This window comes from Genypterus blacodes, unplaced genomic scaffold (genome assembly GCF_046128005.1).
Source record: "Genypterus blacodes isolate CSIRO-AG114 ecotype Tasmania unplaced genomic scaffold, CSIRO-AGI_Gbla_v1 ptg000156l_1, whole genome shotgun sequence".
Taxonomy (NCBI): Eukaryota; Metazoa; Chordata; class Actinopteri; order Ophidiiformes; family Ophidiidae; genus Genypterus; species Genypterus blacodes.
The window spans coordinates 4,709,508-4,724,728 of record NW_027466957.1 but is presented as its reverse complement, the minus strand read 5'-3'; the positions used below and the strand labels follow the sequence as shown (position 1 = coordinate 4,724,728).

General features: G+C 40.8%; 2 protein-coding genes across 2 annotated transcripts; one reads left to right on the top strand and one right to left on the bottom strand.

Moving 5' to 3' along the window:
• Positions 1 to 2,042: 2,042 nt before the first annotated feature.
• dazap2 (DAZ associated protein 2) lies at positions 2,043 to 5,600 on the bottom strand. Its single transcript, XM_076166368.1, has 4 exons — positions 5,463 to 5,600; positions 4,704 to 4,822; positions 4,364 to 4,612; positions 2,043 to 4,167 (listed from the first exon to the last, which is right to left on the bottom strand). The coding sequence occupies exons 1-4, from the start codon at positions 5,473 to 5,475 to the stop codon at positions 4,042 to 4,044; spliced, it is 507 nt and encodes a 168-aa protein (XP_076022483.1). The 5' UTR covers positions 5,476 to 5,600; the 3' UTR covers positions 2,043 to 4,041.
• Positions 5,601 to 6,592: 992 nt separating this feature from the next.
• pou6f1 (POU class 6 homeobox 1) lies at positions 6,593 to 15,167 on the top strand. The gene is made up of 11 exons (XM_076167250.1): positions 6,593 to 6,953; positions 8,176 to 8,269; positions 8,987 to 9,158; positions 9,257 to 9,393; positions 9,983 to 10,208; positions 10,510 to 10,769; positions 10,896 to 11,024; positions 11,734 to 12,075; positions 12,193 to 12,328; positions 12,414 to 12,582; positions 12,852 to 15,167. The coding sequence occupies exons 2-11, from the start codon at positions 8,216 to 8,218 to the stop codon at positions 13,195 to 13,197; spliced, it is 1,971 nt and encodes a 656-aa protein (XP_076023365.1). The 5' UTR covers positions 6,593 to 6,953; positions 8,176 to 8,215; the 3' UTR covers positions 13,198 to 15,167.
• Positions 15,168 to 15,221: the final 54 nt, after the last annotated feature.

Genomic DNA, 15,221 nt, shown 5'->3' with positions numbered 1-15,221 from the left:
TATTGTATTGTCGTCTATCAAAACGACGCTTCCCACATTTACAAACACTACCATCGTTCCGGGTAACTATGTCTCCGCCTAAAGCCAGAACTTGTATCCATTCCAGTGTCTTAAATTAAATAAATATAATGTCATGTCTCATCTATTTTGCTTTGTTGTGTTTCCCAGTGGTAACAACCACAGCCTCCTCAGACACAGAAGCCACAGTCACTGCAGGTAGCTGTCTACATTTTATGTTCAGCTTTGGACTACATTGTATGCTGCCTTATCTCAAAACAGTGAAACTTCTCCTCCTCTTTCCAGTGGTCACTGTTCTCATCCTGCTGACTCTAGCCATTTCGATCTTCCTGCTTTATCGGTATATGTGCCACAACAAAGGAGCCTACAGGACGACAGGGGAACTGGCTCCAGGAGAGGACCCTGATGAGGACCAAAATGGTCAGGCCCTAAGCGAAAAGACGGAGTACTTCATATGAACTTGGTGCAAGAACTGCAACATGGCAGCTTTTTTGCATATTAAATGGAAATCAGCCTTTGAGTATTTGTTTTGGAGGATTGCCAGTGAATGTTGCATGTTGTGCAGGCTTTCAATTTAATCAAGATTGTGTTCTGGAAAGTACAGACACAAAAAGCAACACCAAAGATCGAAATATTATAGACGTGGGAATACTGATGGATGTGGAGCAGACGACAGCCAACAGGTGTGTGCAGAGCTAGGAAGGAAACAGGTGGTGGGATGTCTCACAGTTTTCACATTCAGTAAAGGAATTCCATGTAACCATATAGCGCAATACTTAATTCCTGCACAACAAGTGTTTAAGATGTTGCCGACGCCTTCGGGGGCTATATCATGCATATTGATTTGCGTTAAACTCGCTGTTTTACTATGCAAATGCTTTTACAAGTGTTACTTTTGTGTTCAGGGCAGCTACAAATGCAGCTGTATTTACTTGTGTTATGATATATTTTGTACAACTCCTTAATGGACATAGACATGGTAACTGACAACCTTCCTATTTAAGTGAAATATGGGAGGCAATAAATCATGGAGAAACCTTGAACTAGTGTGGTTGCAAAGTGTAAGAAATGTTAAATTTTAGTGCTTTAGGAACTTAATTCCCCTTATAATGAAACTTTACATTATTATATAATTTGTGTACAATTATCAAAATTCATACCTGATGCAATTCCTTTTCATATCGTTGTGATTTAGATGGAAGTGACAGCATTTTAGATGAAACTAAGTAGGGGTGGGTGATGTAATGTCAGGAAAAATGATCTCAACTGGTATCACTAGAAAGAATAAGGTGTCAAATTCCAGACAATTCAGTAAATTGTCACTAAACCAAACAGCCTGCCAGGGAAAAAGAAAAAAGGCATCTCACAATATTACAATAACCAAACTCCCAGAAGATAGTCTGACAATATCGACTTTATCAATATAAGTACCCAGATTTAATACATTACACATGAGATTAAAATTAAAGGATGAACCCGAAGCACTTCAAATTTCCAAAATAACCTTTATTCTAAACTTACATTTTAAATTTTAAGTTTAGTATAAAACAGTTAAGTGCACCTACTTTTTTTTTTTTTTTTTTCCAAAGCATTCCATCTTTGACATGTCTCAGCAAAAACCGTAGTGCCACTCATCTCCTTAAATTATCTTAAAAGATAGAATGTGTACCAAAGCCCCATCTCACCACTTAAGTACATACCTATTTTACAAAATATTCTAAAGAGAGTCTCTGAACTATAAACGTCCACAAACCTTTTGTTCTCCATGCACTGTGTGGTTGGTTTAAGCATCCACAGCTCTGGGTTTACAGTTCTTCATATTGCTGAGACTAAGTCACCGTTCTGCTGCTTTACAAACACAATCATATAGAAAAAAGGAAATCAAATCGAAGTTTTGAAAGCTGTGGCCTCTTTTTTTCCCCCCAGTAAAGCTGGGGTTTGTCTCAGTGTCTCGTCAACCTGGTCTTGTACAGTTGCTGTGTGTGGGCTGCTGAGAGGAGATGGGTGGCTTTTTCGGACAGCTGACATGAGTTAACACTGAAATAAGATAACACAGGTACATCCACAGCCAAAAGCATGTGTTATTTACTGGCCACAGCTGTTAAAACTTGATATGGGATGTCGGATACCCAGCGACACATAGACTGTTACCAGACATCAAAATAAAGAAATATCTACAAATATCAGTTATAGTATTTATACCGACTTTTAACTACTTTCAGATAACTTATTTAGGTTTGTAAGATAACATATGTAAATGTTCTAAATCAGTTTAATTAGCAGCACAAGCATGTCACTGGAAAGTAAAAATGATGTAGACGGCGATATATGCTCCTTATACAAGTCGGCATACAATTTCAGGCTACTAAACATGCCACATCTTGACGTTACTTTACAATGAACTTTAATGGCTTGATGAAGACGTGTTTCTAAAATCTATAAATGGTGAAAAAAATCTCACAGCTTTCTTACAAAGGCATGAAAACTTTAAAAACTTAACAAAAAAAGAAGAAGGGTAGCCCCATGTCTGTTCTGTATTCAGATTTTGCTTAGCAGTGCATTTCAGATAAAAAGTACTTAATCAAATTTGTACATGGCAAAGGTGCAAAAGTACAGTATTCAACAACTTAAAAGATAAAGTTAACCCACATGAAGTGACAAACAGCACATTAACTAACAAGTGCAGTTATGAAAGCCGAAGGCATAGATGCCCCGAAACATCATAACTGCTATTTCAATGATATGTTTGCTTTTAAATTGCGACGTTTGAAATTTCAAGTCACAACCAAACATAAGTGCGTCACAAACCAAATCTTTGGTACAACCAGCTCATTGGTTATACTTCACAAATTCAATAGCCTAACGAGGAATGTGATTCACTGAAAAAAGTCACATTTGCATTTTTCAAGTGACTAAATACTTCAAAACTGTGGTTGGAAGATAAATTAAAACTGTGTGAAAAGACAAAAGGTAGTTGTTGAAATCCATACAATAAAACAAAGTGTATTAATTCTGGGTATCCGACCGCGAAATAGGAATAAGAGACATAAAAGCTAAAATGTTACACCAACCACTCCTTCCAATTCAACGTGCTATTTGGATTTACTTTAAATGACTTTCCTTTAAGTTTACTGAAGTTAATTTGTTTTAAATTTGGGGCTATCCCCAGTGCTCTTTGGCACTTAACTATGCTCATCTACAAATTGCCCATTAAGGTACAGTAACCCACTTTGGATATTGCGTGGCATCTTTTTTTTATTTGCTTCATTTTAACAAGTGATTTTAAATGTGAACAATCTGCCACATACCAGATCATTCGGTGTGAAACTAATGTGCTGTGATATTTAGGATACTATGCAAAAGATAATACATGATTTTTTAAATTAAAGCATCCAAGGTGCTATTTTTTTGAATAGTTAAAATGTAGTTCGTCAAGATAATCATATTTACATGAAACTATTACACACCTATTAATGTAACTACACTACGAGTATTTTAAAAAATGTGGAGACAGGTGGACATTTGTTTTTCTACTTTTAACTGCAATTTCATTACTGCATTTCACTGTAACCATAAAGCAGCTAATCTATTTAATGTGAATTTGATACTTCACCATATCATTTATGTAGCCTACAGGTATACAAGAACATCTCAATGTAATTTGCGATTCCATTTGATTGGAGGAGAAAATGATTCTTTTACTATTACAGATGTCAAAACCTCAAAGAGGTACAAAATTTCGGAATGACCAGAGAGGCAAGAGCGGAATGAAATTCATAATAATAAAAGGATTAATATTTGTCCTCTCCAGGCAATGGCATTCGTCAGTTGTCATATTTTATCTGTAGGTCAGAAGTGGAGTACTGTACCTTTCACAGGGGCTCTAAAGTATTACATTCCGTTAGGTGATATGAGTATTGTGGCATGGCCAAGCAGCCTGAAGAGGGAGGCATTTGGGACAGGGAAAAGGGTTGGGGGGAGATCATGTGGGATTGGCATGAAGGAGGAGGCAAGGAGTTGCTGTTACCAGATGGTATAACCATTGGATCCACCCAGGAAGAAGTTATTCTTGCGTGGTGTCATTACAACATTGGCACCCTGCATGGCAGCCAGCTGAGCTGCATTGGGGGGATGTCCAGGAGGTGGGGGCTGGAATTACAGATTATTGATGATTACAGAAGGCAATAAATTGACAAACTGCAAAAACATCACTGATCTACAAAGAATATGCTGAGAATCAATTTTTCTATGTCGTCACTTTTGGCACTCACACATTAACAATACTGCAGTATCATTTCAGCACGTAAGCTTCCTTAAACATTTAAACTAGGTGGTGGTTACTCACTGGGATGGAAACACTGCTGCCTGCTGTGAAGCGTGCTCCAGCATCAAAGCCGCCCTCCACCATCACTGTTGAACACGGGGGGTACACAGCTCCCATGGGGTAGTAGGCCATGGGAACATTCTGACCCACTGGCCCCACAGGCATGTGTGGCTGCATGGGCATGAACACCTGAGCACCGGCGTAGGGTGAGGACATCTGAGGCACCTGACCAGGTACCTGAGGTGGAAGCACATATCTGGGCTGGTATATCTGCAGAAAGAGACATGGGAAATGGGTTAATATGATTTAAAAAAAATTGTTGAGTGTCATTTAATTAATTGCAAAGAAATACTATAGGTACCTCTGAATATGCAGGTGGTGCGTCTGTGTAAGGGGGTGCCTGAGGAGACATTTGCATAGCAGGGTTGTATACATGTGCTGTGCTCTGCTGAGGATACACAGCTTGTTGTGGATAGGAACCTGCAAGACAACATTTTACATTAATAGGTGGAGAACCATTTCACATTTTTAGTATACATGCACATTTTATAATCACCACGATCCATATGTAATGGATCAATTAACCGTATTTAATGTGACACATAAATCCTCCGTAGCGTGTTTGTGATTAAGATGCAGAGGAAATCAATCAATATTTAAGTCCAACCATGTTCCCGTGTATACACGCTAAAATAAGGATTCATATTATTGGTTGGATTTTTTTATTATTGGAAAGTAATTGGTATCTTAACCAGTTTGTTTCCCCTCTTGTGTCATATGACACAAAAGCAACGGGTGAATTCCATCACCTCAGTGATGTTAGCTGACTGATAACATGTGACACGGCCACTAATGGAAACGGAATAAATAGTGACACGAAATTCGGGCTATGGTCAATATTTGCTCTATGATACAATAAAAACGATTATCCTTAGAGCGTTCGAGCTCGACGTCTGGGTGCACTATTTTGTCAAAAATCGTCAGTTTTTGTTCAGGTAGTTACGCAGCTAAACGTGCTGCCCGCTTCAGATGGCCATAACGACAGTCCGTCATGTCGCCATTCCGTCAGCTTTTATATCAGACAGCTGACTAATGACCAAGATAATGTCTAGAGAAATACCTTTGCTGTTCATTGTTGTGAAGCGATTCGCCGACGGGAGAATATGAGATAAAAACGGAGCTCCGGTCTGTTGTCACGGCCTTATTGCAGCTTACGGCTTCACTTCCTTGTTTTTCAGCTTGTTGTTGTGGAAGTGGTGACGTCAGTCGTTCTCGATCTACGGCGCTTCCACAAACCGTCTTTTGATCGCACGCGCCCCCTACAGGCCGAAACGGAGTATTGCCCAAGCAAGCGTGAAGGTAAGACATCAATTTCCAGCTGCACAGCAACTACGTGATGTCTGCTGCGCTCCATACACACATGAAGGAGTGTTTAGTGTCTCACAGTCCTACTTGACACATTGAGACATTCTTTAAAACATTACTTGTCCCTCAAAAGTATTTGATTTCCTCCCATCCTTGTCAGAATATATGCTTGAAAGACATATGCGTGCACATTATTATATTATTTTTGGACTGTCCCTCTTCTGATGTTTTATTTTTCTTCTATACTGTACTGCCTGCACGCTTTACGTTGATTTCTCGAGTCACAAAACAGCTTAACAATAAATGGGATTGAAATCCAACTGAACTGAATTGAGGAACTGAGGCGGAATTGCTGTGATAGCTAACAAAACGCCAATCAGATTTCATTTGAGCAATGAGGAATAACGGGAACAATCAGTTTGTATGTTGATATATTTGGAATTAAGCTATGTGTCCCTTAAAAAAACAGAAAAACAGCCGGGTTAGGGGATTGAAAAAATTGTAGATTGAACCTGTATGTAAAACTGTACACGATAGTAGAGATATCACATATTCCATCACTGTAACAGACAACTGAAAGATGTCTGTATACTTGAAAATATGGACAACATTCTGCAGATCCAGCACTTCTTTGTGGCGGATCCTCCTGGGTCATTTGCATAATTTTGTACTCATTCCCAGACATAATGAGGTCATCATTTCATGTTCTGTCATAAGTCTGTAAAAATAAAGGAAATAGTAAAGAACAGTGTGTGTAATGCACAACTAAAGGACGTTTACGCTGTCTTATTGTATTTTTTTTTTATCATGTTGTAATGTCAAAGCTTGTCTGCAGCTCCAGCCTGAAAAGAGGACGCGGCCCCTTTAAGAGAAGCATGGCTTCTCTCAGGCAGACATTTTTCAATGCAAGATTTTTTCTTGCATAAATTATGTTCATGACGTAGTGCAAAAGGCCGATTTGGTGCTAATTTGCTTCGACTTTATAGCTCAAACAGGATTTCGTGACATACCTGAGGGGATTTTGATGGTGTGGAAGTGTCACCGAAAGGACACCGTCATAATATATTAAGAGAGAGGAGCGTCTAACATTGCAACCCTCCTTATCAATGCAAATACCTCTTTTGTGTGCAGTCACAGCGCCTGTCTGGGAGCTGAGATGAATTTTTAATTATGTGTGACTGAAACAAACTGTGACAAGGACCTTTACAAAAGCGGGGGATTACGGGAAATAAGCTGCATCTACGCGGTAAGTTGAATATAAGAAACGGACTCTTTTCTAGCCAGATTTTCGCCTCCAGCAGCGAAATGGCGAAGGGGAAACGAGTTTTGGTTAATATGCAATGTTCGTAATTAGCATAATTTATATATTTATGATAAAGAGAGGGAAATATATAATATTGGGTCTGGAGATGTATTTCTGTCGCCGGTACTCGGCGGGAACAGCTTGTCTTTAGAAGTGGGCGACGCGCCGAGACTTTTATTGGGCAGGATGGGGGTGGGGAGCACATCAACACTCGCTGAAGTTTTGTCAGATCTTCATTTCTGAGGCAGCATTGCAGCAAGAAATGCATCGCCTGTCTATCTTTTAGCGATGTGCGATGAATTTATTGCCACTCCGTCTTCATGCTCTGCGGGATTCATCATGATCTCTGCAGCGATTTCAAGTAAATCAAAAGCAGGAGGCCTGTTTATAGGCCCCTCCAAATAGTCTGCTCCTGCTATGACAGACATGCCCATGAATAAAAACAGTCCTCTGCATGTGTGGGGCTGTGTCATAGACAGCAGCTGCAGTCGATCGACTGTAAACATGTATCACCATATATTAAGTTCGCTGCATGTTGTTGCTTTAAACTTATCAGGGAAGTGTGTAGCAACAGGATTGTAGGGGAACTGCAAATGCTCTTTAGTGTTGCAGATGTTTTAGGACTCATCCAAGTAGTAGTAGTAGTAGTTGAGTTGTGGGTCAGATTGCAGTAAATCAGAGGGCAGGAGACTTCTTGGAGACATTATCTGATGAAGTATAACCCAAGCAGTCACCTGGTGCAAGATGTCAACACCTCCCAGATGATTAATATCAGTCAATGTCCACTGTTGACCCAGACCTGAAGCTACACTGTGAAATGTTTTTAAGACTAAACATTTGAACTAGTACTACTAAATATCCTGGATGGACCTGGATGACTGTCAAGTGTTATAGTCAATATGTTTCCATGAAGCAGTCCAGTGTCCATGTCCTCATATACCCCAGAACTGTTCACGTGATCAAGCTCTGATGCCTCCCAATGCATTATTGTCTATATGCACCTTACATCGCTAATCAGGTGTGAGAAGAGCAGGGAGAGATGTGAAGTATGAAGTGCTGGGGCTATGATTTAAGAGTAGGGGTTTAACTGCTAAGCTCAATATTAATATTAATATTAAATTGAACTGAACAGAGTTGATTGATTCACCAGTGTATCTCCATTTAGAATGCCAGGAAGACAGAGACGTGTGGTGGTGCACTGAGCCATGAACTCCCAGGATCTGCCTGCCAAAGATGCCCCCCTTACAATCAACGAACAGGTACAGCTCAGCACGACGAAGGCCGTCCTCCTCCAACATTGAACTCAGCCAAATGTCTTCGCTGCCATTTGCCCTTGTCGCCCACATATCATCATAATGGGATGATTAACTCTACACGGCAATTCATTGAGACCGGCAGCCTCGTCCCTCATTTATCATCTAATAGTACCTGCTGCTCTATGCTTGTGAGGGTTACTGGTCTTTAAACTGCCATGCTTAATAATTAATTGTTTTTCTCTCTCTAGTAACATTCTGTGTAGACAAAGTCAGCAAACAAAAGCAATGCTCGTAGCTGATGACAGGGGAGCTTGGGTGGGAAGCACTGCTTGCGCTGCTTGTTGGCTGATGCACTTCTCATGTTTTTGGTGTTGCCATACTCTTTCATTTTCTGTCTTTCTTTTGGGCTATGTGTCCTAACATGTGCTCGGCTTCTCTGTTCTCCTTAGCCATTCTCTGTCTGACCGCAGAAGTCTTTTTTCAGCCATTTAAATCCTGCACATTTAAATTCCCTGCCAAAGATAACCAGGTATGCATCCTATCTCTTCCCGCATTGTCTCTCTGCACTCGACCTCCACCTAAGCTTGTCCCGCTGCGTCTCTTCCACCGTAAATCATCGATTACCTCTGAACACAAGTTTAAAATCACAACAGATCTCCCAACGATATCCGGAATAGAGTAGAGAGTCATCTTTGCCTCTGATCCCTGATTCCCGTGTAGGTCATTGTGATGTCTGGCCACGAGACAATTCGTGTGCTTGAAGTAGAGGTTGACGCATCCCTGCCACCCTCGGTATCTGACGGAAAGGCTGATGTCAAAACTGAGGAGGCCGTGGCTCAGGCCTGCAGGACACAGGACAGCCCGACCATGCCCCAGAACACCGGGGAACTAGGTAAATCCCTACACGGCAACTGGTAAATGACATCTTTATACAGAAGTGACAGTTTTCATTTTATTGAAATGTGAATGACAAGTTGTGTGCCGGTGCAGTGCTGGGTGAGAGGCAGGTGCTGTCTGTTGAGGCTTCGGCCCCTGCTGTCCAAACCTTGACCCCCGCCGTCCCCATCAGTGTGGCCCTGTCGCAGCCCCAGGCCACCATGCCCATCACGGTACAAGGCTGTCAACAGGTACGGTCGCTTAGCCCCGACACCATATCAGGGCCAGATATAGAACAAGGCCTTAGCTGAAAGTTCAGGAAGTTTCCGGGAAAACACACACAAAAACAACGAGGGGGCAAAAGCATCCACATACTCAGAACTTTTTTCAACATTTATATTATATTTATATTATCTTTATCATGCATCAGAGGAGTGAATTGTCTTCCATGGGGCATTGTAGATGATTTGTTCCAGACTGGGTGAGCGATTCTCCATAGTACCTAATTACACAGCCTGAAGCAGCAGAAGTTGTTGCTGCCACATCAATAGAAGAACATTTGAAGTTAACTATATTGCTGCACTGACTGGAAAATAAACCCCCAATATAGTTTAGAGAAATCACCAGTAATGCAGTGATGAAGCATTTCATTGACCACTGGCTATAATCCAGTCATGAAGAAGAAGTGAGCGTAGATCTTAGTGCTACACACACATGTACATGAGAACCAGGATTAGAGGCCATTGAGTTATATGAACAGGGAAAAATGTTCTTACTCTGTTTCATACATCTGAGTCGCCAACTGTGACCGAAAGCAACTGTCTTGTTGTATTATTGTAGGTGTTGACTCAGGAAAGTCTGGCCACTCTGATGACAGGTATGATGCCGCAGACAGGGTCGCTGGGCCAACCCTTCCTTATCCCCCTCAACATGGCGGGCTCGATCGGTGGCCAGGGGGGTCTGGCTGTTCTCACCTTCCCCACCACTAATGTAGCTACTCTGTCTGGGCTCACAGCCGCTAACCCGGCTGGAAACCTCCTCAAACTGCCATTTAATGGCCTCCAAGGTACATTACAGCCTGTGCCTCCGTGTGCGATTAGCTGCCTTTACATTCGGCTTAGCAGTCCATTCCAGACTCAGAATATTAATTGTACCCGTCTTCATTTCATTTGGGCGCCGAAAAATGGCTGCCCTGCACCCCCTCTGAAATGCATGTGTTTGTGTGTGTGATATGCAAGAGGGGGTGCAAGATAAATTTCAATTGCATGTAATTTGTGTGTGAATTGCATGCAACATGATGAATAAACTTAATCTTAATCTTAATTTCAGAACACTAACAGACTGTGTGCTCTTGTGTTTTCCCTCAGCTGCAACGGTCCTGAACTCTGTCCAGCCTCAGCTGCAAACTGCTGCACAGACAGTGTTCCAGCCTCAGGCAGCCCCTCTACAGTCTGTGCAGGCCGCCATACAGCAGGTGACATCTCAGCCAACGCAGGTGACCAATGCTCAGGTTACTGCTGGTCAGATGGCAGCAGCACAGATGACATCTACCAACACCACCACCTCTCCGTCCAACATATCTGTAGCAGCACTCCAGACTGCAGGACTCTCCATTAATCCTGCTATTGTAAGAATGCCACTGATTTACTGTGATTCATACACTTCAAATTATTTGATATCTGGCCTCTGAGGTCACATGATGTGGTTTAATGATTTCCATTATGCTATTCCTGTATTGTGGTGTTCTGCTCAGATCAGCGCTGCTTCACTGGGGACACAGCCGCAGTTTCTCAGTTCTCTCACCTCCACTCCCATCATCACCAGTGCCATGTCCAACATGGGAGGCCTCACCAGCCATATTATTACAAATGCCCAGGGACAGGTGGGTAAAAACATTGCAGGATACCTTTTCATTGAATTTGGATTTAATTTTTACGACCTAAAAGCTGCATTGTAAAACAGAAAACAACCTTTACGAGTTCATCTTGTGGCTGTATGGGCGTTTCTGCCAAGTCTGTAAACCAAGTCTGTTGAGAAAAATGGATTGTCACTTATCAGAACAAAAAAGAAATATAGAATATATAGAAAGAACAGAAAAAGTCACAAGTTGTTTATTTTCTGTTCATCACTGTTTATTTCCACGATAACACCAGATTTGAAAATGACGTTAGACTCAAATTTATACTTCCCACTAAAGCAAAATGCCAGAAGACGCTTGCAGCAATGAATCGTTAGTCTACCGAAGCCTATAACTGACTTAATAACATGAGAAATGATGCCTTTCCACAGACAATCAAAGTGCTGTTAGCCTGCTGCTTCTGTTTTTCAGAAAACAGTCATCAGCATTTTCCAATAAAATACTTTGACTTACGCTTACTGCTGCTTTGACTTATTAACGTAAATACAATTGCTTACCATATTTATAGCTGTTGATCACTGTTGTACTAGTTTTGGCAGCAAATTTCAAAGAGGATTTGTTTTGTTCCCTAACGTGAAAACATTGACGATGTTCTCTGGTTAGTGCTCAGTTGGACAGGTCTTACATAATATTCATTTGCTGACACTTATTTTTAATTTCACCTGTTTATCAGGTCATAGGGACCCTCCCACTGTTTGTGAATCCAGCTTCTCTGACAGGGGGGGCGGCAACACCCAACCTCCCCCTACAGGGCCTACAGGGCCTACAGGGCCTACAGAGCCTCCAGGGCCTCCAGGGCCTCCAGAGCCTACAGAGCCTACAGAGCCTCCAGGGCCTCCAGGGCCTTCAGGGCCTCCAGGGCCTCCAGGTACAGACTGTCACCCCACAGCTTCTTCTCAACTCCCAGGGCCAGATCATTGCTGCTGTGGGGAATGGACCCACTGCAGTCGTGACCTCTCCTGCCGTTCTGCCCAAAGCTGCTGCTCCTTTGACTCTTTCTAAGCCAAGCATGCAGGTAGATGACAAATTGTGGACAAAATAATATCTGCACACTTGATTTTAGAATTATCTCATGATCTTTGAATAGATGCATTAATATTCTTGAATAATATCGTTGTTCTCTCCCCCCCAGGCTTCAGTAACGACTGTCACTCAGTCACCAGTTGTCATCGCCCCTCAGCCGTCTATACTGAAGTCAGGCACCACGCTCACCTCCACGATACCCATCACCTGTGGAGACATAGCTAAAGTGGGCCAGCTTGTCAGCAGTAAGTACACCCGCTTCTTCTGTCCAAACACAGGTTCATTTTTTAAGCAGGCAGGTATTTTTAACCGGGCTCTTCACTAATGTAGGACCCCAGCAAGCAGTGAGCAGTGAGGACGGTATTAATCTGGAGGAAATTCGTGAGTTTGCCAAGACTTTCAAAATCCGCCGGCTGTCCTTGGGGCTTACTCAGACGCAAGTAGGGCAAGCACTGACCGCGACCGAGGGTCCCGCCTACAGCCAGTCAGCTATTTGCAGGTGAATTACATCTTTATTCATATTGCATGTTTCATATGGAAGCTTGTTTGAATTCATTGTGAGAAAAAAAAGAAATATAAGGGATAGATACAGTGGAATTTAAATAGCTGAATAGTGACCCTGATAACCAATAAACTGAATTTCATGCATAAAACTGATGGAGTCCCCATTTACAAAAGTGAATTTGTTTTATGACATATATCATTAACGCCTAAATTTCAGGGTTTAACATATAATTTCTCTCGTAACATGAATTGTCTGGATCACAGGTTTGAAAAGCTGGACATTACCCCAAAGAGTGCTCAGAAGCTGAAGCCGGTATTGGAGAAGTGGTTGGCCGAAGCTGAGCACTGGAATCAGAAAGGCCAGCAGAACCTGATGGAGTTTGTCGGTGGAGAACCATCCAAAAAACGCAAACGGCGCACTAGCTTCACGCCGCAAGCAATAGACGTCCTTAACTCATACTTTGAGAAGAATGCCCTGCCAACAGGCCAGGAGATCACAGAAATGGCAAGGGAGCTAAACTATGACCGGGAAGTTGTTCGAGTTTGGTTCTGCAACCGGCGACAGACACTGAAAAACACGAGTAAGATCAATGTCTTTCAGGTTCAGTAGTGAGCTTGGGTGGTTCACCTGTGACCTTTTCCCCTTTTGGGAACCTGAACATTAATGTAGATTGTGTTACAAATACTAAAAATGAACTCCGTGTGAAAGATTATCAACTTTTGCACAAAGATAAGAGGGAAGACCACACTTGAATTGAGTCGTATGAATGAATACTCAAAATGAGTAATTGCCATGATTTCATTTTGTATATTTGTACACTGTATACCAAGTCAAATTGCATGGTCCTCTTCAGTCATAAGTGTGTCATATTTAAATATATTAGATGGGATTTGATACAAATTGTTTTATAGTTCTACTCTCTAAAATATTATATCAGTGTGGCACAATGATATCTCTGATATTTGGATAATGTTTGTGCCAGTATGGAAGTTCAGAATCATGTAGCTGCTCATTCAGCTGTCTAGATGTGTGGATAAGATACTTTACATTTCACATAATAGTATTTCCAGGATCAGCTTCTCTAAAATGTTTTTTAAAAAAAGCGTTCTGAATGAAAAACTAAACAGATATTAACATAGGGAATTAACCAAACCCTAAGACTTTTCACCAAGGGTTAAGAGACAATCATAGGTACATGCAAAAAAACAGGAAATCTGCTTTTCGTTTCAGATTTCTTCATTAAATTAAAAGCTCATAAAATAAACACATTGGATTTTTATGTTTGATGATTGATCATAAAAGTCAGAACCAGCTAGAACCAAAACTCAAATGATTTATAAGCTGAAGTTGCAGATTGATGGGGCGCATGAGGTTTTATGTTCTTTTGATTGGCGCTCGGGTGCTAATGATGAGGTCGTCCATGTTTATTCACTAAATATGAACTCATAACACTCAGGTTCCCCTCATACTACTTCTGCGATGCTGCCTTGAGCATTGCTGCTACACACAGACTTACTGCTATTGCTCCTGCCTTCATTGAGGTTTGTTCAGCAATAAGAGTTTAGTAAATTGAGTTTGTAAATTAAATTTGTAAACTAAAAGCTGTTTGAAATCACAAAGCCTCTTGCACACTTAGTTATATCTTTATTTTAACATATTGATCATGACAAGTATAATCAGATGAAAAGTAATTTTAATTACCCTTTGTATTTCTTTGTAGGATTATTTTATTCCAAATAGAATCTTTCATTTGTGAGTTACCGATCCTGCCAATACAATTTTGTGAATATACTGTATAATTGACCACAATCTGTCCTAAATTTCCACTTTATGTTTAATGTGTATGATACTCTGTGAGTATTCTGTGTTTTCTTTGTTTGCTGTTGTGACTATTCCCTTAAAGACCTGGCGTTGCCTTTGCTGTATTTTGTGTCAAGGAAGAAAAAGCACATCTCTAAAACAAGAACTTAATTGGCCAATCATGAACTCAACTTCAAGTTTGTCACATCGATTCATTATTCCTGTAATCAGAATTCATAATATTAGACGACTGAAGGAAGCTGTAAGAAAAATCTGTTCCCTGGAGGGATATTTGACTTATCTGTGTCATAACTGTTCAGTTGGCTTAGTTCAGCGTATTTGTTTGCATGTGCAGTACAGATCTTTTTCCAGTAGGAACAATACTGACAGTTTTTTTAACCTCTGCCAATCCCTCCAGAATTGTTTGCACTTTAGTGACAGTGAGGAAAGACAAATGGTTTATGTGCAGTGTAATATTCCAGTTAGCTGTGTCAATTAATTTCTTGTTTTATTATTTCTCAACAGGTAAAGGCTTTGCGAAATGTAGCAGCATTGGCAAAATTACAATCATAAATATAACAAGCGTTATCTAGAATATCATTAAGAATAAAGTACTTTTTATGCAGTTGAAATGTAAAAGACTGATATTATGCACTGATCACACGTTTAAATGATTATCTTTGTTAATATTATATGTTGAATGGTGCAGTTTATGTTTTTATCTTATTCTGTATTTCCCATGTCAGAAATAATTGTAGGCCTATTTTCCAGTGGATATATAACCATAAAATCAATAAATATTACCAAGAAATGTGCATTAGTGTGTCATAACT